This window comes from Melospiza georgiana, chromosome 2, assembly GCF_028018845.1.
Source record: "Melospiza georgiana isolate bMelGeo1 chromosome 2, bMelGeo1.pri, whole genome shotgun sequence".
NCBI classification, from domain to species: Eukaryota; Metazoa; Chordata; class Aves; order Passeriformes; family Passerellidae; genus Melospiza; species Melospiza georgiana.
In genome coordinates this window covers 119,643,450-119,666,319 of record NC_080431.1, presented here as the reverse complement: position 1 = coordinate 119,666,319, position 22,870 = coordinate 119,643,450, and the positions used below count along the sequence as shown (strand labels likewise).

General features: G+C 47.7%; 2 protein-coding genes across 2 annotated transcripts in view; both read left to right on the top strand.

Moving 5' to 3' along the window:
- The first annotated feature begins 57 nt into the window (after positions 1–57).
- SLC5A3 (solute carrier family 5 member 3) lies at positions 58–21,441 on the top strand. Its single transcript, XM_058019315.1, has 2 exons — positions 58–147; positions 13,085–21,441. Exon 2 carries the CDS (start codon positions 13,379–13,381, stop codon positions 15,524–15,526), a length of 2,148 nt encoding a protein of 715 aa, XP_057875298.1. The 5' UTR covers positions 58–147; positions 13,085–13,378; the 3' UTR covers positions 15,527–21,441.
- MRPS6 (mitochondrial ribosomal protein S6) overlaps positions 64–22,870 on the top strand; it is a 43,932-nt gene continuing 21,125 nt past the window's right edge. Inside the window, exon 1 of the mRNA XM_058019316.1 lies at positions 64–147. Within this exon, the coding sequence (XP_057875299.1) occupies positions 103–147 (45 nt within the window). The 5' untranslated portion in view covers positions 64–102. The remainder of the gene's footprint in view (positions 148–22,870) is intronic.

The window sequence follows — 22,870 nt, the reverse complement described above, 5'->3', positions numbered from 1 at the left end:
CCTCCTCCTCCTGTCCCCCCTGCTCCTCCTCTCCGGCCTCGCCGCAGCCCCCTCCTCCCCACCCCGTGCCCCGCTCCTCCCGCCACTGCCAGCAGCTCTAAGATGCCCCGCTATGAACTGGCTTTGATCCTGAAAGCCATGCAGAGGGTGAGTGAGGGAGAGGAGACGGGAGGAAGGGAGGGAGGGAGGGAGGCAGGTGGGACTGGCAGACCCCCTCCATCCTTGCCCCGTGGTGTCGCCGCGGTGTCCCCTCGGTGCCCGCTGTCCCCGCCGCACCGCGTGGCCCGGCCGGCCCTGTCGCCCGCAGTGTCGCAGCGTGTCCCGGGCTCCGCGGCGCTTCCCCCGCGCTCCGGCCGCTTTCCCATCGCCCCTTCCCTGCCCGCTGCCCCCGAGCCGCAGTCCCCTCTCCCCCTCCCCTCCGGCACGCAGGTAAGCAGATCCCACGCTCTGCGAGCGATATGCGGTTTTCCCTGCCCATCCCCTCCCTCCGTGCCTGGAGCAGGTGAAGCCGGCCCTTCCCCTGCCCCTGCCGGCGCATCCCCCTCTCCCTCTGCAGCACCAGCGCTCTCCATCCCCCTCCCGCACCTGTGCCGGGCCCCTCCTCGGCTGCCCTGCGCTCCGGCGAGCCTCGGGGCGAGGGAAAAAGGGGCGGCAGTGGAGGATTCGCTCCGGCCAGCTCCCAGCGCGGGGTGCCACCTTCCCCCCCGTGTGCCAGGGCATGCCAGGGATGGGGGTTTGCCCGCAGCGGTTGAGCGGGGCCGATAGGCCGGGCCCTATCGCCCCCGGGAAGGGGCGCTGGGGGTGGCAGCAGCCGTTGCCGCTGTTTTTTGGCAGCGCGGTGATAACAGAGCTCGGTTAAATGATGCTCTTCCCATTCGGCAGGAGCTGAGTCAATACGTGGAGGAAGGGAGGGGGGTGGCGATGGGGGATGTGTGTGCGTAAAAATAATAATAATAAAATAAGGCCATCTCCGTGTGGATGGGAGGTTTATTTGGTAAATAACAGCTGATACCGGCCCTTCTCTAGCACCTTCTATAGCCTTTGTTTATCTGCTACTTTCCAGCTTAATATGCGGTGCTGGTGGTGGAATGTAGCGGCACTTGCGCTGGGCTGGAGCCCTCCGATCCAGCCCGGCGTGGATACGCTGGGATTTACCCTTCATTCCCACCAGCACCTTTTCCCAGCCAGCAGCAGCAGCTCAGCAGCGTGGCCGTGGCTTTTTGGGAATTACGGGAGCACGTCTGGTGTGCCGCATGCACTAGTACATTTCCATTCATTTTACATGGACCATCCACATGTCGGGGCTGGCTTCTTTTTTTTTTTTTTTTTTTTTTTTCTCTAATATATTTTTCCCCGTGGTTTAGCTGCAGAAGCTGTAGTAGAGACATCTCACCTGGGTCCTCTAGTGGAGAAATGCAGCAGCAGGGAGAAAGCCGGGTGACATTGCTGCACCAGCTCACCCGGGCTAAAATACGCTGCTTTTCCACTTGCTTGTCAACATAGAATTTTTGTCCTATTTTTTTTTGTTCCTTTCCACGCCTCTCCCCGTGCGTGGATGAGGCAGAGATGGTTTTTGTAGCCGTGCTGTTGATGTGGGAGATGGGTACTCGGTATGCAGGGCAGGACAGCAAGTGTAGCAAATCTGCCATAATACTGAGGCAGGAATAAACTGACTTCTCTGAAAGGATGCCATGGAGTGCTCTCTGCTGGAAAGGCTCTCTGGTTTCTAGGATCTGACCACGGAGATGCAGGGATAAGCTTTTAGCTGTAAGATGCTTCTAATGAACATCAGTGCTCTCAGGATTTAACATCTGCAACCTTTGCCTCTTTGAAATTGGACTCTCCAGCGTGTTCTTTCCACATGGATGTACCTTAAAGGTTTTTTTTTAGCTCTGTGATTATGTCCAAACATTTCAGGTTGTGCTGGTGTTTTTAACCCACCCTTGCTGTAAGTCTAAAATTAAGAGTCTGTCTGTAGGTGCTGCTATTTTCGTGCTCTTTTCAGCACACCACATCTGGGTGCTTTTTCGTTTCCCAATATTTTGCTGCTCCTGCCTCTCTTGTGCCATGAGAACACTTGGAAACTTTTTCTCTAGTGGTTTTGTGCTCCGTGGTGCTGCTGGATCTTGGCTGGGGGGGTTGCTCTAATGACCCCTGTAAGCTGTGCTTAGCCCTGGCTGTAATACTGAATTAAATGATGCAAAATATGGGCATAATAAACCGGTCTGAAATGGGGGAATGATTCCAGAGCTCCTTCCTGGAGAAGAATAAAGGACATTGCTTTTCCACCTTGGTGACAGCACCTGGGCAGCTGTTCCCTGTCGGTGCCTCTGTGGTGTTTGTGTGTGCTGGTGCTGTCTGAGCAAGTGCTGGTTGTTCTTTTGGTGTCTGTGATGTCCTTCCTCAGCTGTGGCAGCTCCCCTGTCCCCCTGTCACTTGGCTGTGCTGTGCTCCAGGGCTTGTCCTGAACTTCTCGGAGCTCTCTGGCAGCTTGGTGCCGACCTCAGCCTGGAGGCTTTGCTGCCTCTCTTCAGAGGCAAACTTGGTGCTTCTGTGGGATTTTCCCCACCCACAACTTTCTTTTAATAGTTCCCTTGGCATTCTCAGGGATGCAGGCAGAATTGAGTCCCTCCAGTTCATTTTTGCTGCTTTAAGCCCTGTTGCTGCCCAGCCCTGCTCGTGTCCAAGTCAGGGATCCTTTCCCGTTCTTTCCCTGCATGTGGTTTCTGTTGGGAGGGTCCAGCACACCCCATCCATCCTGCCTGATGCTCTCCTCAGGCTTGGCAGGCTCCAGAGCCTCCTCAGCTCTCCTTTTGTGCCTTAAAAATGCAACACCCAAGAGCTTTGGGAATGGGAAAACTTTCACTTTGCACTGGTGCCACTTATCAGCCTTTGTCTCTGGCTGTCTGCATGTACTTCCCATAAAAAGTCAGGATTTTATTCTGGAGTAAAAGCTGAGCAGCTCTTCTCTGTCCCGATTTGTGAGAGGTAAGGGACTTGGACTAAAAACACTGTATTTTTATATACTAAAACACAGAATACTTTTATACTCTGTATATAGAGAGAGTTTTTCATCAGCAGAGCCTCCAGTTAGTGACTCTTGGGAAAACAATAATAAAAATAGCCCCAAAATTAATAACCCCCCAGTACTCTGTGGTGTGTTTGGAGGGTGAGAGCTTTGTGTAGCTGAGTGTGAGTTTATGGAGGAGGTGCTTTGGGCAGAGCAAGGTGTGAGCATGGAGGTGAAATGATTAATTTTGCCCATTGTGTTGCTTTCCACACTGCAGCATGGAAAGAACAAATGCTGGGGGGATCTCGGGGGGCACATTTGTTATCAGCAGTGTCCAGGTGTTTGCAAACCAAACCTTACCTGCCCACAGCTGCCCATGGCCTGAATTCCCTGCTCATGACAAAAGCTGAGCTTCCAAGAATTCCTGCTTTTGTCCCATGTTTGACTGTGGTGGAGCAGCACCTTCAGCAGGGAAGGGCAGTGAATCCCCAGGAGGGAATCTGCAGGAATTGTCACTGCCTGGGAGAGCAGGGAGCTCTGGAACTCCCTGGAAGGAAGGGCTGGCAATGGTTTCCTGTCACAGTGACTCTGGGGTGGCAATGCCACATCTCCGAGGGGATTGGGACACAGATGGGAATCCCACAGTCCCTGAGCTTGGAGAAGAGCTCCAGGATGGAGTGTAGCCTCTGACTGATCCCCACCTTGTCACCAGAGCAGAGCACAGGGACACCTGTCCCACCAGCAACTGATGGGCACTTGGTGAATAACTCGGAGTATTTCACTACAAAGGAGGAAATTCATCAATATTTTATTAGCAGCGTGCCCATCTTCACCTGTGACAAAGTTCAAACACACAGTGTCAGAATCTAAAACCTAACCACCTTTTTTTTTCAGCAAAAATACCTGGACTAGGAGAGCCATCCACCCACTTCTGGAATCCCAAAGTGGTTTGGGTTGGAAGGGGTCTCAAAAATCACCTTGTTCCACATGGCAGGGGCACCTCCCACTATCCCAGCTTGCTGCAAGCCCTGTCCAAGCTGGCCTTGGACACTTCCAAATTATAATAATAATAATAATAATCCTGCAGTGAATGTGTGCTCTCTTTTCCCCAGCCATGTTCTCACAACACAACTTGTCTTCAGCAGCTGTTTGTTGCTTTTGGAGTGGCTTGCTGTGTTTCCAAAATTCCCTACCTGCCGTGTGGGGATTGTTGGCTATTTTGGGAAAGCCAAAGTAAATGGGCAGTAGTGTTGCTTGACATCTTGACTATTTCACTTAATTGCTGTGTAGGCAGCTGCAGCAACTGGGCTTTTGATGTCTCAGTTGCCAGGAAGGAGGGGGAGAGAACGAAGCAGGAAGATATTGGGTTTATTTTATTTTATTTCCTTTCCGGTGAACCACCTGCTCTTCCAATGGAATTGTGCATCTTCCCCACCCCTCTTCCCAGCTGAGCAGGTTAAAATTACACAAAAGTTTTCTCCTCTGTTCCCACTGGCATTTTCAGTAGGCTGGAACAGGCTCTGAGCCTGGCAGGGAGGGCTCCTGGAGCTGGGGGTGGTGCTGGGATGGAGACCAAAGGCAGGATCAGAAAACAGCAAGATCCAGCCCTGGCTCTGCTGGAGGAGTCACCTTTTTGTTTTCTGCCCTGAGCATTCCATAAGGAGAGCTGCATTTTGGGGAGTGTGGTGCAGACAGCATTTGGGAGCGATACCCTCTTGCCTGATATTTGACATTTCCAGTCTTGGAAGAGCTGGAATTTCTGCCAAGTGTGGCATACGTGCCTGGCTCTGAGAGGACACAGAGGATTATTCTCTGCTGCAGAACAGTTTCAGCCTAATTTCAGTTCCTTGCAGGCCCTGGTGGGATTTCAGTGGGGTTTGGGCAGCCCCTCTTCAGGGGACAGCAGTGGGGTTAAACCTTTGAGTTCAGGCTTCTCTGGGCTGCCCTGGTTCCTCCCCAGCAATGAGCTCTCTGCTCCTGCCTGGGTTTTGTTCCTGCTGTCTTCTGGCTGTGGACAGGGAGGTGTTGGTAACTTCAGCACGGAGCAGATTCTGTCCCTGAACTCTTGGGAGAGCCCTTTGTGCTGAGCAATAATCTCTGATGGTTGGAGAGCCCTGAAATGTGACTGATTCCTGTAAAGGTTCTGCATTGTAACAATGAGGAGAAGCTGCTCCTTCAGCTCATATGTGTGTGTGGTTTCTGTCTCCTAATCTTTATCAATTCCATACTTTGGAATGATGGAAGCTCTGCTTTCCTCCGTGTGTTCTTTCAGGAGCTGATTTTTCCAGTTCCCTTATCCCAGAACCATCATTGCCACACAAAAATTGCTTTGGCAATTAAGTTGTTGTTAAGTAATTTATCTTCTCTTTTGTTTTGCCCAGAGCAGCTGTGGCTGCCCCTGGATCCCTGGAGGTGTCCAAGGCCAGCTTGGAGCAGCCTGGCAAGGTGTCCCTGCCATGGCACAGGTGGCACTGGACGGGCTTTAAATTCTTTCCAACCCAAACCATTCCAGGATTTTATGATTTGTCAGGCTCCATCCATGGCAGGCTGATAATTCCTGGAGCCACAGGCACCCTCACCTCCCTGGCTGCTGATCTGGGGCGAGGGAAGAGCTGTTTATGTGGAAGCAATTGCTGGGTAGAGCTTTGTGTCCCACCCTCTGTGTCCCTTACCTGAGGGCACCAGGTGATTCCCTGGAAAAATTCCTGCCCTGTGGAGCAGCAGGGATATCCCCAGTGTGCATTGAGGAGCTGATAAAAAGCTGAAAGCAGGGAAAAAATAAAACCACAGAAAGAGATGCAAAACATAACTAATTATGGAGAAGTGGAACGGGAAACATTGGAATCAAATATATGGAAAGTAAAGCAAGATGTGAAGACCTGTCCTGGGGAGCACTGGTGTAATCATTAGTGCTAAAAATGAGATTCTAGAGCAAATTCATCACCCCTGGGGAGGAGAAGGGCAGGAAGGAAGTGGATGGTGTAAAGTGAGGTTTATGAACCCAAGAAACAGCATGGAGGAACTGCAGAACTGTTGTTCTGCTATTTTTTAATCCTGGTTTGTCCACTTGCAAGCCAGTCCCTGTGTTCAATCCTGCAAATATCTAAGGAAGAATAAAAAGCCAGGTCCATGCAGAGGAGGGAATGTGTTCAGTGGAGTTGGTGTTTTAGAAAAAGAAATCAGTGTTCAGTAGCTTTTAATAGAGATGTTCTGTATCAAGCTTTGTAATTAGCATTAATTGTTTTAGAACCAACAGAATTTTATTGAACTCTGCTTTTGGTGTCTTGAAATCTCCAAGAAGAATCACAAGTCTTGAAACAGCACCCAGCTGGCTGGGAAGCTTGGAGAGCCTCAAATTCTTGGATTCTGTATGATCCTGAACTTTTGTCTCGCCCATTAATAATCCTGGGGGTACTTTATATTCTTCCAAAGATTGCGGGCAGCCAGAAATGTGATGGGAATTTGGGGAAGTCCTAAAGAAACTTAATGAGTCTGGTTGGTTTTTTTTTTTTTTTTTTTTCGTTCTTCCTAGAAATTTGAAGAAGAATTTCCTCCTGGTATCTTGCCCAGTTTCATGGGGACTGACACTTCTCTTTTCTCATTTCCCAAGTAATTTCTGCACTCTCACAGCCAAAAGCCTCCTCAGATGGGATGAAGCAGCACATTTTTTAGGCTGGGATTATCCAGTTCCTGCTGGGTGCTGATCACCACCAGCTGCATCACAGCACTGAGCCTCCAGCTGAAGGAAAGGGCATCCTCAGCAGTGGCAGAGATTTTGCAGCATTTCTGATATTTGCTTCTAAAAAGGTGATAACCTTGTCCAGAGGACTGAGAAATCCACCAGAAATCCAATTCTTGGCTGCTGAGGTTTGTTTGACTCCTTCTCGTGCTGCTGCTCTGGTGACCCAGTGTTCATCTCCTCCATCCCTGCCGTGGCAGTGCAGTGTTGGTGCTGCTGCATTTTGGGTTCCACAGGAGGGGATTTGAGCCCTGGGGCTGCCCCAGTGTCTTGCTGCACCTTCCAGGGCAGTGTGAGGTCTTGCCTGGCGCTGTGAGGTGGCAGAACCTTCCAGTCTGGCTTTGTGCCCTCTGGTGCCCTTGGTGTGGCTGTTGAGCACGTGGCTTCTGGGTTGTCGCTGCCCCTTTTTCTTTCAGTTCCTGTGGAAAAGAACTGTGTCCTGTGGAGGGGGGAATGTCACCTCTCTGTGGTTTCCTTGCTGGGCTGGGCTTTGTGGTGACAAACTGAGCTCAGGAGGGCCCTGCTGGGGCTGCAGCCGAGGCAGGAAAGGTGCTGAGAGCTTCTGCAAGGCCCAATTCCTTGGCAGCCTCTGCTCCCTTCACAGAATTACAGAGCTTGGCAAAGCCCTGCCAGCCCGTGCAGTGCCAGCTGTGCCCCGTGGGCACCTTGTCCCCAGCCCAGAGCACTCAGTGCCACCTCCAGGCCTTCCTTGGGGACTCCAGACCTCCCTGGGCAGCCCCTTCCAGGTCCTTCCTGTGGAGAAATTCCTCCAGATAACATTTGTCACCCATGGAAACATAAGCCAATTCTTTGAGCTGACAAGGGGAAAAGGAAGGTATTAACTCCTTATTTTTTTTAATTTGATAATTGATGGATTCATCTCCTGGGTATGATGGGTGTCCTGTCTAGGTAGGCCTGGAGAAGACAGAATTTCTTTCTGGTATCTCTCTGTATTTAACAGATGAAAAGAGAATTTCTGTCTCCTTCCCTCTGTCCCCAGCTTACCCCCTTGCCCTGGAGGTGTTTGGGGTTTTGGGAAGAACAGTGGAAGCAAATCAGTTCCTTATTCCTGCTGGAGTGCTGGGGACTGGCTCTTGGCAAAGGGAACCAGCCAAGTGTGAATGTCACAGGCAGTGGCATGAAGTGCTCGGGCAGGGTGATGCAGATCCTGAAAAAATCCATCTTTTCTTGCTTTGCAAGGCTGGAGCTTCTCTTGTGTCCACTGACTGCTGGAGCGTCCTTCCTGTGCCTTCTGCCCTTCCTTTGTGACTTGCTGGGACACTGGAATAGGTGTATTTGCTTGGCATGAGGGGGAAAATGGTTAAAAAACCCAAAAAATGACAACTAAATGAGCTCCTGCTCTAACAGTGCCAGTGCCCTTGAGCTCCAGTTGGCCTCACATCACTCCAGCTCCTGCTCTGTAATTGTCCACTGCCCATCCCATTTGTGACTGGCAGGGAGTTCTGTGTCTCTTGCTTTGGGGTTACTTATTTCTCTCATGTCTCCCTCAGCAGTTGTGTAGAAAAGAATCCAGAAGAATTTATGCTGGACCAAGCTGCTTTTTTGTGCTGCTGCAGTAAAATGAAGACCAGAGCTGGAGTGATTCCTGACCAAAACAAAAGTTCCTTACGTGTTCATAACAACTCCTTTGAGTGAGCGGCTCGTTCCTTGCACCTCAAATTGGATTTTTTTGGTAGTGCTGGTTTACAGAGCTGGCTCCTGAGTCCCCCAGAGCAGCAGGAGCTCGGTGTGGTGATGGTGCAGAGTGTGACCAGCAGGTTCAGCCAGGTGGGCTCAGGTCACCTGGAGATGTGGCCCTTTCCTGTGCATCCTCTGGGGTCCAGGGCTGGCCTGGCATCCCCAGCAGCTCCAGTTATTTATTGGCTGCTCCAGGTCATTTCCTACCTTCCCTGTGTGCCCCAGGGGGGTTCCTGGCACGCTCCTCTGCCCCAGCTCCTGGTTTTCAGGGAAAAGCCTGGAACTGCTGCCCTGGATGCTCAGGGCTCTGTTGAGCAGCTGCCAAGGATAGCCCCTGCTTCCTCAAGGGCATGTGCTACATAATTTATGTATCACTTACTCCATGAAGAGCTTCAGTGCTCCTTTTTTATGTTCTGGAGTGCTGCAGTAAATGGAACAAAGTTTTTCCTCTTTTTTTTTTTCCCTCTAAGAGGTTTTTTTCCTTGTGTTTACTGCGGAGCAGTGGACAGGTAGGAGCTCCCTGGTGTGTCCATGGCCAGGAGTGTGAGGGGTCTGGAAAACACACTCAGGGGGTGGCACATGGCACACACCCCACTCAAGGCACAGGACTTGTGGTACTTATTCACTGTTCTGTGGCAGAGTTAATATTTTCCATGATGCTGGCAATCTGGACAGTTTTCTTCCACACAACAGAGCTGTTCAGTAGGTGAAGTGCTGCAGATCTGATTTCCAATACTCCTGCTTGGCTGTGGAGAGGGAAAATGTTGTTCCCAAGAAATAATCTGAAAACTGTGAGCAGAGCACTTAATTTGCTAACAGTGGACACTGCTGTGGGATAAGTGGGCATCTACATCCCCAAATTAACCCTGAAGACATCAGGATTGGTGAGGAGAAAAGGAAAGTCAGCTCAGACATTCCCATCTGCCAAAAAGCCGACGGAGCTGAGAACAAATGGTGGCTTCAGAGCTGGAGCAGTTGGACTCTGGCACGGTTTAAACACCCATTTTATTAGAAAAGCACTGTGGAGAAAGTTTTCCTTTAGAACAATCCTACAAATTTCTCCTCAAAATCCCACCCTGGGTCTGCTTCACATTATGAAATCTCTCTTCAGGGACTTGCTTGGGATTTTTTCTCCCCTTAAGGAACAGGCTGGGTGTTGGAGAGACATATGCATTGTTTCACCAGAGCTGCAGCCTCTATTTGCAGACAAGAGGGAAGCACATTGTTTTGTGTCTTTGATATGATCCAGCCAGAAAACAGCCTCAGGGAAGAAAATTCCCAGTCCTTGGCAGCAGCACTGTCTTTCTGCCTTTTTTTTTTTTCCCCTCTCTCTGTCAGTGCCACAATGTTCACTGTTCTAATAACTCAGGACTAAACTCACATGGGGCATCTCAAAAGTCCTTTGTAAGACTTGAGGTCAGAACTTGCTGAAAGTTCAGAGGGACGAGTCTCATTTTCCTAATGAAGAAAAGTTCCAGGGTTATTTTGGAATTAGGTCTAAGAAACTGGTACAAGAAGCTACTTCAGTGCTGTAATTTAGTGACAGTGCAGCAAATTCCTGGTGGCTGCTGAAAACTTTCCACCTTCCAGCTCAGGCAAACTGAGCCTTGCAAAAAAACCCTCAGGTGTTGGTGACAGAGGGCAGGGTTCAGCTCTCTGAAATGTGATTATTTTAGGTGCATGGACTGGCTGTATCTTCCTATGGAAGACGCTGCAGGAACTTCACTTGTTGTTTATTTTGGTTGGAATGAGCCCCCTGGAGCTGAAGTGACTTAACTGAGGAATGTCACAATTTATTTGAGGGCAGCTGCATCTAATAGTGACACACTTGTCAGAGAGTCTGATCCTGGAATTCCAGGAGGTTTGGATTCCCAGGGACCTCAGAGCCCATCCAGTCCCACCCCCAGGGCAGGGACACCTTCCATTATCCCATCCAGCCTGCCCTTGGACATACCCAGGCATCCAGGGCAGCCACAGCTTCCCCCTGTTAGTATCTGTTTGTAGAAACTCTCTGGATACTTCTAATATCAAATTGAATTGATGTTAATGGAGATTTTTGTGATTTTTCCATACTGCTCTATAGGATATTTGTGACAGGTCACTGATGAACCTACAGGGAAGATGGTGGGAGGTGAACTCAAGTTAAAATCAAATATTTTTTAGTAATGAGAAGGACAACAGAACATTAAAAATACTAACTATTAACATTTCCTTATCTGGCTGTTCTCCTGGTTTTCTGTATAGCAGATTTTCTTTTTGTCGTATCTCACTAAAATCTCTTCTTCTCTTTCTCTTCAAATATTTATAGTTTTGGTATAAACATAATGTAGTTGGAAAATTAGCTGAATATAGCAAAAGACACAACACTATTAAAGTGTTGCTCCAAAGTGCTTAAAACCAAGAATAGTCCATTAAACTTGGCTCTGATTGCGTCATCTGATGTGAAGTGTTTATAATTTTGGGTTGGATTAAGCTATTAGACCATTTAACTACTCCTGTATTTGCGGGTGGGGAGAAATGTGAATTCTTCTGTGGAAGAATTGAAAATACATCTGTGGTTTGAGGCTTCTGAGGAATGATAAATTTAGCCCAGTGCTGTAATCAGTCCGTTTTGTGCCATTCTCCTTAGTCTCTCATTATTGGCTGTAATTCCAGCAGAAGGAATATCTCTATTCTCAAGTGGATTTGTGGTGCTGGAGGGAACCCTTATTATTTTTATTTTTATTTTTTATATTTTTCTCCTGAAAAACAGCTGGACCATGCAAATGACAGAGTGGTGGATTTCTCCTTAAGGTTAAAGTTGTGGCTTGCTGGGAGCTATTTTTAAAATCTATGAGGAGCTGCACGTTTTTACCTGAGTACCACTGCTGCCTTTGACACAATGGGTGTATTTTCAGCCTTAACTCTCTTGGAATTTCAAATGGTTTTATTGACCCTTTAAACAAACCAAATATATGGCCGGGATGCTAAACAAGAAACCAACCAAATATTAGAATATGCTATCAGGCTGTTTGTATTAATGATTAATTAATGGGGAAATGGCAGCTCCAGCCTTGTGCCAGGGAAAGAACTGGAAGGGGATGCCTGGAGCTGATGCTTATAGGACTTGTGAGATTTTATGGCCAGAAAAAAGACCCAGTGTTGGTTTTCTTGTGCTTTTACCAGTGGGTGGGAAAGAGGAGTGGAGTCAGACCCTGTTCCTCACTTGTAATAATCTCATTATTGCTACCAAAGGTTTGTGTTCTGATCTTTAGACTAAACCTGTTCTTTGCTTTGGTCTTCCCTTCCCATGGCCATTGGGTGTAGGAGATGGAAGAATCCCGTGTCCAGCTCTCTCCAAACCCATCAGAAGCCTCTGGGTTGGTAGAGGGTGCCCAGAGCAGCTGGGGCTGCCCCTGCATCCCTGGCACTGCCAAGGCCAGGTTGGAGCAGCCTGGCACAGTGGGAGCTGTCCCTGCCATGGCAGGGGGGGCACTGGGTGGGCTCTGAGGTCCCTCCATCCCAAACCATTCAGTGATTCTGTGGTACCTCCCAAGGCATAAACAGGAGATGGGAGCACATCCCAAATCCGTGAGGGAGCCACCACGCAGCTCCTCAGGGCCCCTTCCTCTGCCACCAAGTCTTCGTTGTCCCTTCCCTCCACTTCCAACAGGTTTTGTTTCCTGCCGAGTTTGGGAGCTGTCAGGTGGGATTGGGAGTTTGGGAAGGGTGTGACAGGGAAGGCTTTGCCTCCATACCTCCCATCCTCTCCATGCTGGGATGGGAATGGATGCTGGAAGGACATTTCCTGGCATCCTTGCAGCTGTGACTGCTGCCAGAACCCACCCAGTGTTCCCTCCTGTGCCGCTGGTGCTCCCACAAACCCCAGGTGTGCTGTCCAAAGGGACTGGCCCTAAAGTGAGATGTCAGGTGGAGTTTTGCTTCTGCCACTTGCAGGAATGGGATGTTTTCTCCCCTTGGATCATGTGGATGTGTATGGAGAGCTTTCCAAGTGAAAAATAACCCTGTGATCATCGGTACCTCTGACAGGAGCAAACTCACCTCAAAACCTGCACAATAACCTTGATTCTCCAGCTGATTTGAAATGGATGTTGATATTTGACAGTGCTGTGACCTCACTTTGATTTTTCTAGCAGCCAGCTGGTGTCTCAGGTGCTGTCCTGTGGTGCCAGGATCTCCCAGGATTTGGGAGATGCAGTGCAGGAAATGCTGAGCCAGGTTTGGGCTCTGTAGCCATTGTTATTTGTCGGGCTTTTTAAATTTTATTTTCCTGAGATTGCTTGGAAGAGAAAGATCTGGTTAGTGGCTTGAGAAGGAGACTTGTGAGACACCAGAGCAATGAAAAAGAAAATGTATTTTTGTTGCTTCCTGTGTTCTGGGGAATTTGGGTCACTCAATCCTCCTGAATTGCTGCGTCTCTGAAGGTACCTGTAACCATTGAAGTTGACTTGTGAAAGGCTTTTACCACTTAGCCCTTCAAATATTGAATGATGTCTGTTATGGATTGCAGGAAATATAAAGGGGGAAAAATCTGTGGTGTTCAGTGATTTGTTTTACTACACTTCAAATTTTTTCTCATTACTTCATGAAATTCCTCTCTAATTCAATCTTTGTCTTTTGTCTTTGCTGCCTTGCAGGGTTGGTACAGTAGGCCTCACTAAACTTAGCTGCAACTAAGAATTTCTCCTACATCAACTGAGTTAAGGCTGATGCTCTTGTGGAATGTGGATTAAAAGTGCGTGCTAAGTTCCCAAATTTGAGAAGCGGAGAAAAGTAAATGTACCACTGCCACCAGCATCAGGACAGCAAACCAAGGGACAAAGAATTTGACCCGCTGTGTTGATTTTGGTTAAAACTGGTTCACGTGGTGCTTAAGAGACGTTGGCTGGGGGGCGAGAAGTGGACGTCAGCGAAGGCTTTTTGGTTACAAAATGAGGGCTTCTTTGGAGCCAGCAGACATTGCCATTGTGGCCCTGTACTTCGTGCTTGTAATGTGCATAGGTTTCTTTGCCATGTGGAAAAACAATCGGAGCACCGTGAGTGGCTACTTTTTGGCAGGGCGTTCTATGACCTGGGTAGCTATCGGGGCCTCGTTGTTTGTGAGCAATATTGGAAGTGAACATTTCATTGGGCTCGCAGGATCTGGAGCGGCGAGCGGATTCGCCGTAGGCGCGTGGGAGTTCAACGCCTTAATGCTTTTGCAGCTTTTGGGATGGGTCTTCGTGCCAGTCTACATCCGCTCGGGAGTGTACACCATGCCCGAATACTTGTCCAAGCGGTTCGGAGGGCATAGGATTCAAATCTATTTTGCAGCGTTGTCTCTGCTTCTTTATATCTTCACCAAACTCTCGGTTGACTTGTATTCGGGGGCGCTTTTTATCCAAGAGTCCCTAGGGTGGAACCTGTACCTGTCGGTGATCCTGCTGATCGGAATGACGGCGCTGCTGACCGTGACCGGAGGGCTGGTGGCCGTCATCTACACGGACACCCTCCAGGCGCTGCTTATGATCATCGGGGCCCTCACACTCATGATCATAAGCCTCATGGAGGTCGGTGGGTTTGAAGAAGTGAAAAGGAGGTACATGTTGGCGTCACCGAACATCACCTCCATCCTCCTCACCTACAACATCTCCAACACCAACTCCTGCAACGTCAGCCCGAAGCCCGACTCTCTCAAAATGCTGCGCGAGCCGACGGACGAAGACATTCCCTGGCCCGGGTTTCTGCTGGGACAGACCCCGGCCTCGGTGTGGTACTGGTGCGCCGACCAAGTCATAGTGCAGAGAGTTCTGGCCGCCAAAAACATCGCTCACGCCAAAGGCTCCACCCTCATGGCCGGCTTCTTGAAGCTGCTGCCCATGTTCATCATCGTGGTGCCGGGCATGATCTCCCGCATCCTGTTTGTGGATGACATCGCCTGCATCAACCCCGAGCACTGCTTCCAGGTGTGCGGGAGCAGGGCCGGCTGCTCCAACATCGCCTACCCGCGCCTGGTGATGAACCTGGTGCCCGTGGGGCTGCGCGGGCTCATGATGGCCGTGATGATCGCCGCCCTGATGAGCGACCTGGACTCCATCTTCAACAGCGCCAGCACCATCTTCACGCTCGACGTCTACAAGCTCATCCGGAAGAGCGCGACCTCCCGGGAGCTCATGATCGTGGGCAGGGTGTTCGTGGCCTTCATGGTGGTGATCAGCATCGCCTGGGTGCCCATCATCGTGGAGATGCAGGGCGGGCAGATGTACCTGTACATCCAGGAGGTGGCGGATTACCTGACCCCGCCGGTGGCCGCCCTGTTCCTCATGGCCATCTTCTGGAAGCGCTGCAACGAGCAGGGGGCTTTCTACGGCGGCATGGCCGGGTTCGTCCTGGGCGCCATCCGCCTCGTCCTGGCCTTCTTCTACCGCGCTCCCGAGTGCGACCAGCCGGACACCAGGCCCGGCTTCATCAAGCACATCCACTACATGTACGTGGCCACGGCGCTGTTCTGGATCACCGGGATCGTGACGGTCGTGGTGAGCCTGCTGACGCCGCCGCCCACCAAGGAGCAGGTGCGGACCACCACGTTCTGGGCCCTGTGGAAGCGCGGCGCGCCAGACGGCGCCGGCAAGGGGGAGCTGTACCAGGGCCAGGAGAAGAGCATCCTCAAGTGCAACGAGAACGCCAACCACATCATTCCCAACGGGAAGTCGGAGGAGAACATTAAGAACGTGAAGCCGGAGGACATCAACCTCCTGGTGACGTGCAGGGATGACAGCAACCCGGTGATCTCGGTGAGCCACTCCGAGGTGGAGACGCCCGTGGATTGTTACTCCAACGGACAGGCCGCCCTGATGGGGGAGAAAAAGCACGAGGAGGAGGAGGGGACTGACAACAGGGCGAGACATTTGAAATTCATAGATTGGTTCTGTGGCTTTAAAAGTAAAAACGTAAACAAGAGAGTGGTTCGGGAGGTCGAGGAGGAGACTGTTTGTTTACAAATGCTGGAAGAGACTCCAAAAGTTAAACTATTACTAAATACTGGACTGGTCTGTGTCTGTTCCCTTGGAATCTTCATGTTTGTCTACTTCTCTTTGTGAGTGAATAGTGAACTTTTAAGGGTATGGCTTAAACATACAGAAGTTGATACAGGTCTCTGGAGATTTTTGGTTTTTCCTTTCTTTTCTTTTCAAACAACATAACCACAACCCAGGCATTGTTTACGCTATAATTGTAAGGTCAACTCAGCTTTAGCCTATTTCGAGACCATTTGAGATGTGTTGTCCTCCCTCTGCTGAAAGCAGAACCTGTCCTGTGGTGGCTTTTTCTTTTTTCCCTTTTGTGTTGGTTTTATTTTTTTTGTTTTCCATTTGCAGCACTAACCTTTTGTTTTTCTGTGTATAAATATACCAAAGGCAGGCAGGTGGCTGTGTTTGAAGTCAGGCAGTTACAGCTCAGTCAGCATTAAGTGAAGATAACAGGTAATCAGTTACCAGCGTGTAAAATCTGAGTGATTAAAGCTGTGTCAAAAGATTTTTAAACGCAGAGCTGTGATGCACATTTATAAAATAACTGTATTACCTTGGCCAACTTAGCACTTTTTAATTGCACTCACTGCTTTCTTTCTTTTTTCAGTTTCTCATTTTTCTTCTGGCAACAACAGGAAGCTGTTTTGTCTCATTTTATAGCACTTAAAACATGATGGCTCTTAGCAGCTTTCTGCCTTTTTTTTTACTCTTTTTAAGGAAATTTTTGTCTTTTGATTTTTATCCACTGTAAATTCCATTACTGAAAAGTTTCTGTATTAAAAAAAAAAAAGAAAAAAAGAGAAAAAACTAAAACAAAAATAAGCCTGGAGATGACAAACTGTCAATGGAGGAGGACGAAAAAGAAATATTCTTTCTGTGGGGTTTTGTAGTATATTGAAATTGAAGAATCACGGAATTCTTGGGGTGGGTTTGGGATGTCCCTGGGCAGCTGTTCCAGGGCTCTGCCACCTCCATGGAAAGAAATTTTTCCTCAGGTTTGGGTGGAATTTCTTGAGTTTTGGTAAATGGCCAGAAGATTCATTCAGCCTCTCCACTCTCTGAACCTTGGACATTGTAAGGATTGAATCCTGGACATTGTGAGGATTAGCTTCTTTTTAGGGAAAAATCTGTTTGCAGGTTCTGCCATGTGGGAAGAAGAAAACCATGACGCTTTACATGTCTTGAAAAACTGTTTTGCACCCTGCAGAAGGGTTTTCCTCTGCTGTGTCTGGGAGGAATCCCCGAGGAGGAAGAGGAGGAAGCTCCGATGCTGCAAGGGGAGAACAGCTGGGAAGGCGAGGAAGGGGAAATGGGAGGGAGAGGTGAAAGTGCTCCTTGTTTTCCAGAGCCCTTTTGCCCCATGTCTTCTCCCACTTCCCCTTCCACCCTGTCAAACTTCCTCTTTGTATTTTGAGGAATCCCAGAATCCCTGAGCTTGGAAAAGCCCTCCCTGGTCATTGAGTTCCAGCTGTGCCCAATCCCCACCTTGTCACCCAGCCCAGAGTGCCACATTGCTTGGACACCTCCAGGGTTGGGCACTCCACCAGCTCCCTGGGCAGCCCCTTCCCATGAGTGACCTTTGTGGGAAGAAATTCCCTCCTTCCCTCCCTCCTCGGAAGGATCCTGAGGGATTCGGTGTCAGGAGATGGGGAGCGCGTGCAGCCACAAATCTGTGTCGCCAATTGAGGTCTGTCCTGTCCTCAGGATTTTCCCAAAAACCTGAATTCCTCCCTGGCAGTCACAGCTATTTGTAGGGCTCAAGATCCAGAGGATGTTTCCTCCTGAAGGATGGATGGATGGATGGATGGATGGATGGATGGATGGATGGATGGATGGATGGATGCATGCCCAGGCAGGGATGAGCAGTCCCAGGTGTGGAGGATGTGTGTGCAGCAGGTTGGTGCTCTCATCCTTCCCCAAGCCAAGCTGGCTCCTGGTTTTGGGAGCAGAGCCCACCAGTGTTAAAACTCCTCTCTCCGGGACAGAGTGGTCATACCCAGGCTTTCCATGGAAATAATTCCTCCAGTTGTCTTTGCTCCTGAGCTCGTTCAGGAGAGCACGAACTGGCTGGGCCAAAATCAGGCTGAGGGACCATTGTGAACGTTCACCAAAACCACTTGAGGGGTCCAGCACCATTTCCTTGGCACACAAAGAAGAACCAATTCCTGTGGGGGAAACCTTTTTGTAGAGATGAGATTTGGGTCAGTCCTGCCTTTGCCTGCTGGAGCAAGTTTGCTTTTCCAGTGGTGCCATCCACACAGCTTCTAGCAGATAAATCCCAATACATCTTTTCAGATAAAATGATTCACTTCTATTTTTGGGGTGGTTTTGTTTGTTTTGATGGTGTTTTAGTATCATTTGAATCTCATTCATTCCAAAACTTTGACCAGAGGCTGAGATGCCCCACTTTTCTCCACTTGGTTTAGTTGTTGCTGCTGGGAAGTAGAACTACTCCAGAGTGGAAAACTTGGAGTGTTGTTGCAATATTTGTAGAGGGGAGCCACCATACATGGTGCTGATGTTGCTTCCAATGGGACAAGACACATTTTCTTATGGTTTGTGTGTCCACAGCTTGGTTTGGGAAAGCATTTTAAATCCCATTTAAGGGTGAAATCCTGGTGTGTGGAATTAGTGGCATCTCAAGTTGCTTCATTAGTGGGCTGAGCTGTGAAGGACGATTTGATGTAAAGACGTAGGGAATTGTTTCCATACAGGATAAAATCATTTAGGGCAACATTTGATCATAGTGGGATGAAAAATAAATCGTGGAAGGTAAAGCTAATTCTCAGTCCAACAATATCCTCCTGACAAGGCTGGGACGTGGCTCCCACACCCGGTTTGGCCCAGGCAAGGAGACTCGTGTCTGTTCGGAGCTTTGATCGCTCTGAACCATTTTGGAGCACGATTTTGGAGCAGCTGCTGGCACTGGGATTTTCCAGGCTGCTCCTGGACGTGCAGCGCTCCGCCACCGCCTGGGAAGCCAGGTTAGCTCAGGGACCCTTTGGCTCGGCTCCATCGCCCTGTGCTGTCCCCAGGGTGCCTTACGCGGGCGGGCGGCCCAAGGCGCGGCTCCTTGCAGCGCTTCTCCCTGCTGCTTCCATCCCTCCCTCCCTCCCTCCCCTGCCGTTTGCTCCTCCAGGAGGGCACCTGGGAGAGCCAACAGGCACAGTTCCAGTGTCCTGCTTGCTCACATCCCTGGGGAGCTCTCCTTGGCCGTGGGAGGGAGCTGAGTCCTTCAGGACCCAACTGAGGTGCTCCATCTCCCACTTCCTTTACTCTCCCTTTTGCTACGCTAACGAGCTGCCACATTAATCACACTGCTAATTGGCGGGCAGGATCATCATGGATTATTAATCTGCCTCCCCACCCCATCCTCAGACTTGGTATCGTGAAGCTTTTAAGCAAATTCTTTCTCCAGTGCTTTTTTTCTCTTCGGGTGTTTTGTGTGCTCCTCTTCAGCCTCATTGTGTCGTAGAGATCCTGCAAGTTGCTGATGCTCTTTGCTGCATAAAACCACTTAATAAAAGGCCTTTATTAATAAATAAAGATATTCCTGAGGTTCCAAGCAGGCTGCCTGATGGCAAGAAGGACCTTGTGTAGAAGAAGGGATTTTTCATAGCGTAAACAAGCCTTTGCTGAAGGGAGAAGTTGGTAAATTTGGGGTCAAACACCCATTTTTTGGTTCAGCAGAACCATAGTGTTTCCCAAGATGGAATTTTGTTGCCTGGCCCCTCCCCCTGGGTGGGGCTGGTTGTGCTTCTGTCTTGCAGCAATGGGTTTATTTATTATTGCCTTGAGCTTAGGATGACAAGTCTTGGAAAACTGAGTTTGGAATGACAGCTTTTTTTTCTTCTTGTTATTTCCCTTAACTTATTTTTTCTGGTAAGGTATTTGAATTTTGCTCCTGGAAATGGTAGAAGCCTTTTATTTAGAAAAATAATTTAAAAAATAAAAAAGAAGAGGCTTCTTGAGAGTTTAATAGTACACTTTGGGAGACTGTTTTTATTTAAGTTTTTTTTTAATGGCTGATTTGATACTATTCTCTGCCAAAGTTTAGAGGCTTCTTTTTGGTTGTTTAATTTTTTTTTGAATAATTTTTCCTGTTTAGCTTTTAGGGAAAGGAAACCGTGCGAGATTGTAAGAAATAAAAATGGCCTTCAGTATATTCCTTATATTGTGTATTTTTTACTTCTCCACTTGTGTGTTCCCTGATCCCAGAAGGGCCAGGATGAGACTTCTGATGAGAGTCATGAGCCCTGTAACCCAGGAGAGAAAAGGATTTATTTCCATGAGGTTACAGTGGAGGGGGCAGAGCCACCAGGGAGCTCTGCCAGCACTTAAAAGATGCTTACAACTTTAAAACAGCTTTATTTTTTTTATATATCTATTTTTTTAAATCCTGAGATAGAGGAGGTGTTGGGAATTGCTCCCTTTCAGAGGACAGAGACATGGAAGGAGCTGGAGTTGCCAAGCTCCAGCTTTCTCAAGGAAATCTTTGGATTTAGCATGTACAGAGAAGCAAAATTACTCATCTGTTAATTTGGTATTCTGTATGTTCTGTGCCCTTAAATGTAATTGTTTTGAAAATAAAACTAACCTTGTTATGTGATGTTAAAAGCAGACTTCTGTGCAATGTTTTAATTTTTTTTTGTTTTTTTAAAGAAAATGTTTGTATATAATTAAATGGTTTAATGTGCTTTAATTGGCCTAAGGTAAAGAGTAGTCCTAGAATGTAAAACATATATAATTAGAATTTCTGATTTCACTGTGAGATCTCTGAACTCTTGGTTTTTTGGTTTTGTTTGGTTTTTTTTTGTTTTTTTTTTCTTTCTTTCTTTCAAAGTGGTTTTGTTTTGTTTACAAAACACTTTCTCTTTGATTTCTTTCCTGGTGTTGGTTTCAAGGCATTTGCTTCACTTCTGTTCCAATCTTGAACTCATGGTATAGTGACATCTGGTGACACTTGGCATTCTCAGTTCCACTGTGTAAAGTCAGACACTTTGAGCAAAACTGGCGGTGAAATGACAATTCTGTGTCTAGGGATTCACGCTTTTCAAATGAGGTGGTTATAAAAATAGTTGCTGTGCAAAATGTTAGTAGTCTTCTTCAAGAAGAAAGCAAAATTTTCTAATCTCACTCAAGCAGTCTCTTCATTCATCATCTTCTTTTTTAAAGCACAGTGTCAAAGTGATGCTGCTTTACCTTGTATCTCTGAGAAAAAATGTTTTTTTAGATATCTGTGAAGTATTTTTGGGTTTTGTTGCTGTTGTATTTTTCTGCAGATTTTATATAAAATACCAGTTAATGAACTGCCTTTTTTCTGTTGGTTTTTTTTAACTCTCTAAAATACATTTCAGACCAAAACCAAATGATATCATATAGCATTTGAAACCTGCCTTTTTCCTTGTCCCTTGGTTGTTTTTTTGGAAATAAGCCAAATGGGCATGTAGATAAGATCACTATAATGGATCCAGGTCTCTTTTGGTAAAGTGTTATTTAAAGGTCTGTTAAGATCTTATAAGACAACATAATGAAAAAAAAAAACCCTTTACTGTAGTAGGAATATAGATTTAGAAGTGTTAATGAGATTAATACAGCTTAATTATATTGTAAGTTGCTACTGTCCTTAATGACAAGCTTTTTGTCACAGAAACGATGTATGATAAATTAATTTTGGTCTAGTGTATAGAATTATCATATTGCTATCAATCTTTGAAGTAAATCTGATGCAAAATTTTCATAGTTAGCATTGCTGGCCCTGTGTATACTGTTCTTTGTATACTGTATGCATTTTATTTTGCCTCCTGCATTAGTCTTCAAACTAAAACTCTTATTAGAGAGTATTTGGATACTTTCAGACTGTGTTTCTTGCAGTTTACATTCCTTTACCATGGCATTTTGTCCTGTCTCAAAGTATTGTATGGAAATGTTTCAAACTTCTGTACAAAGTTTCAATAAAAATAGAGAAAAAAAAAAAACCAAAAAAACCCCAAACGGACCAACCCACCAGAACAGAGAGTTTTGGAGTATTTTACTCTCAGTAAACCCTGTAGCTAAAGAGGATTCCTGCTTCTGTTCCTGCTCATTCCAAAGGCAAAGCCAAACTGGGTTCTTTGAGAGTTCGAGGAGAGCTCCAGGATCCCAAATCCTGAATTTGGGCTCTGGTTTTGGGAGGTGGGGCTGGGCTGGGCTCAGGGCACAAAGCAGGAGTGAACCCCCCTTTGGCAGAGGAATCTGCTTGGGTACTGTGCAAAATTCCTTTATTTTTGTTGTTTTATCTTTAAATATCCTGTTCAGTTGCTGCTTCAGCAGTTCTTGGGTGGGACCAGCACCTTCTTACTGATTGTGGGGTTAGAACATCAGCACATGCTGTGAGCAGAGCCCTGAATGTTCCACTTCCTTCTCCTCATCCCTGTCCCCCCATAAGGACATGGTGAACTTGGGAATCACGAATTCCTTGGCCAGTGTTGGTGGTTCAGCAAGGGGAAGGGCAGGCCTGGTGTTAAATTAGGGATTCACATTCCTTTGCAGATGGGAGCTTGGCAAAAACTGTGGCAAGGCTGCTAAACCCAGAATTTCATCTGCAGACAAAACAAATTAACCCAAAATTTTCATTTATTCTCTTCTTTTACTGCTGTGATGTAAAAGAAAAATGGACGTTTTGCTGTTGTTTGTTTCAAGGGGTGGATAAGAAACATTTTTTGAGAGGCAACTTTGGATTTGGGATGAAAAATAAGCATCTTCCTGCTTTACAAACTTGGTTTGTATTTGTGTTTTCCAGGAGGGAGCGTTTTAATGAGTTAACTATTAATTAACCAGTTCCATAATTAGTTGATTAGGTGTTTACCCAGTGAGCAGCTTTCCAGGTCAGCGATTCTCAAAGAGGTTCAAGCAGCCTCTTTGGCAGGCGCTGCTTCTGTTTGTGTTGGCCAAGCCTCACTCCCCGGTTTGCTGCTCCTTCTTTGGGGGTTGGGGTTCCCCTTTGGGGTTCTGGGCAGGATTTGTGTGGAAAATCCCACACAGGTGGTGGCAATGAGGACTTTTCCTGCAGGGAATTCCCTTGCTGGGATGGGGCTGCCTCTCAGTTTCCCTGTGCATGTTCTGGTGCTGGGAAAGGGAAGGAGCCAGGAGGTTTCACCTCTGGCCCTTCTCACTTTAATCAGGTTGGACTCAGGGATTTGCTCTTTGGGTGTTTTGGGCTTTATTTTTGAGGTGTTGGTGGAGTGATAGAAGATAATTGAGTTTATGATGTCTCCAACCCTTTGTCAGCAGTGATTTTTAATATTTGCCTGACTCCTGTTGTGAGATGGTTTTGTGTATCCTAGGATTTATCCGGGATAAATTCTGAATTTGAGCAGGGGATTGGCAAGATTCCCTCTTCACTTGGTGAAAACATTGTGACTTCTACCTTAAACC

Excerpts from the sequence above, each read along its gene's own strand:
- SLC5A3 (XM_058019315.1), top strand. The coding sequence starts at position 13,379 with ATGAGGGCTTCTTTGGAGCCAGCAGACATTGCCATTGTGGCCCTGTAC.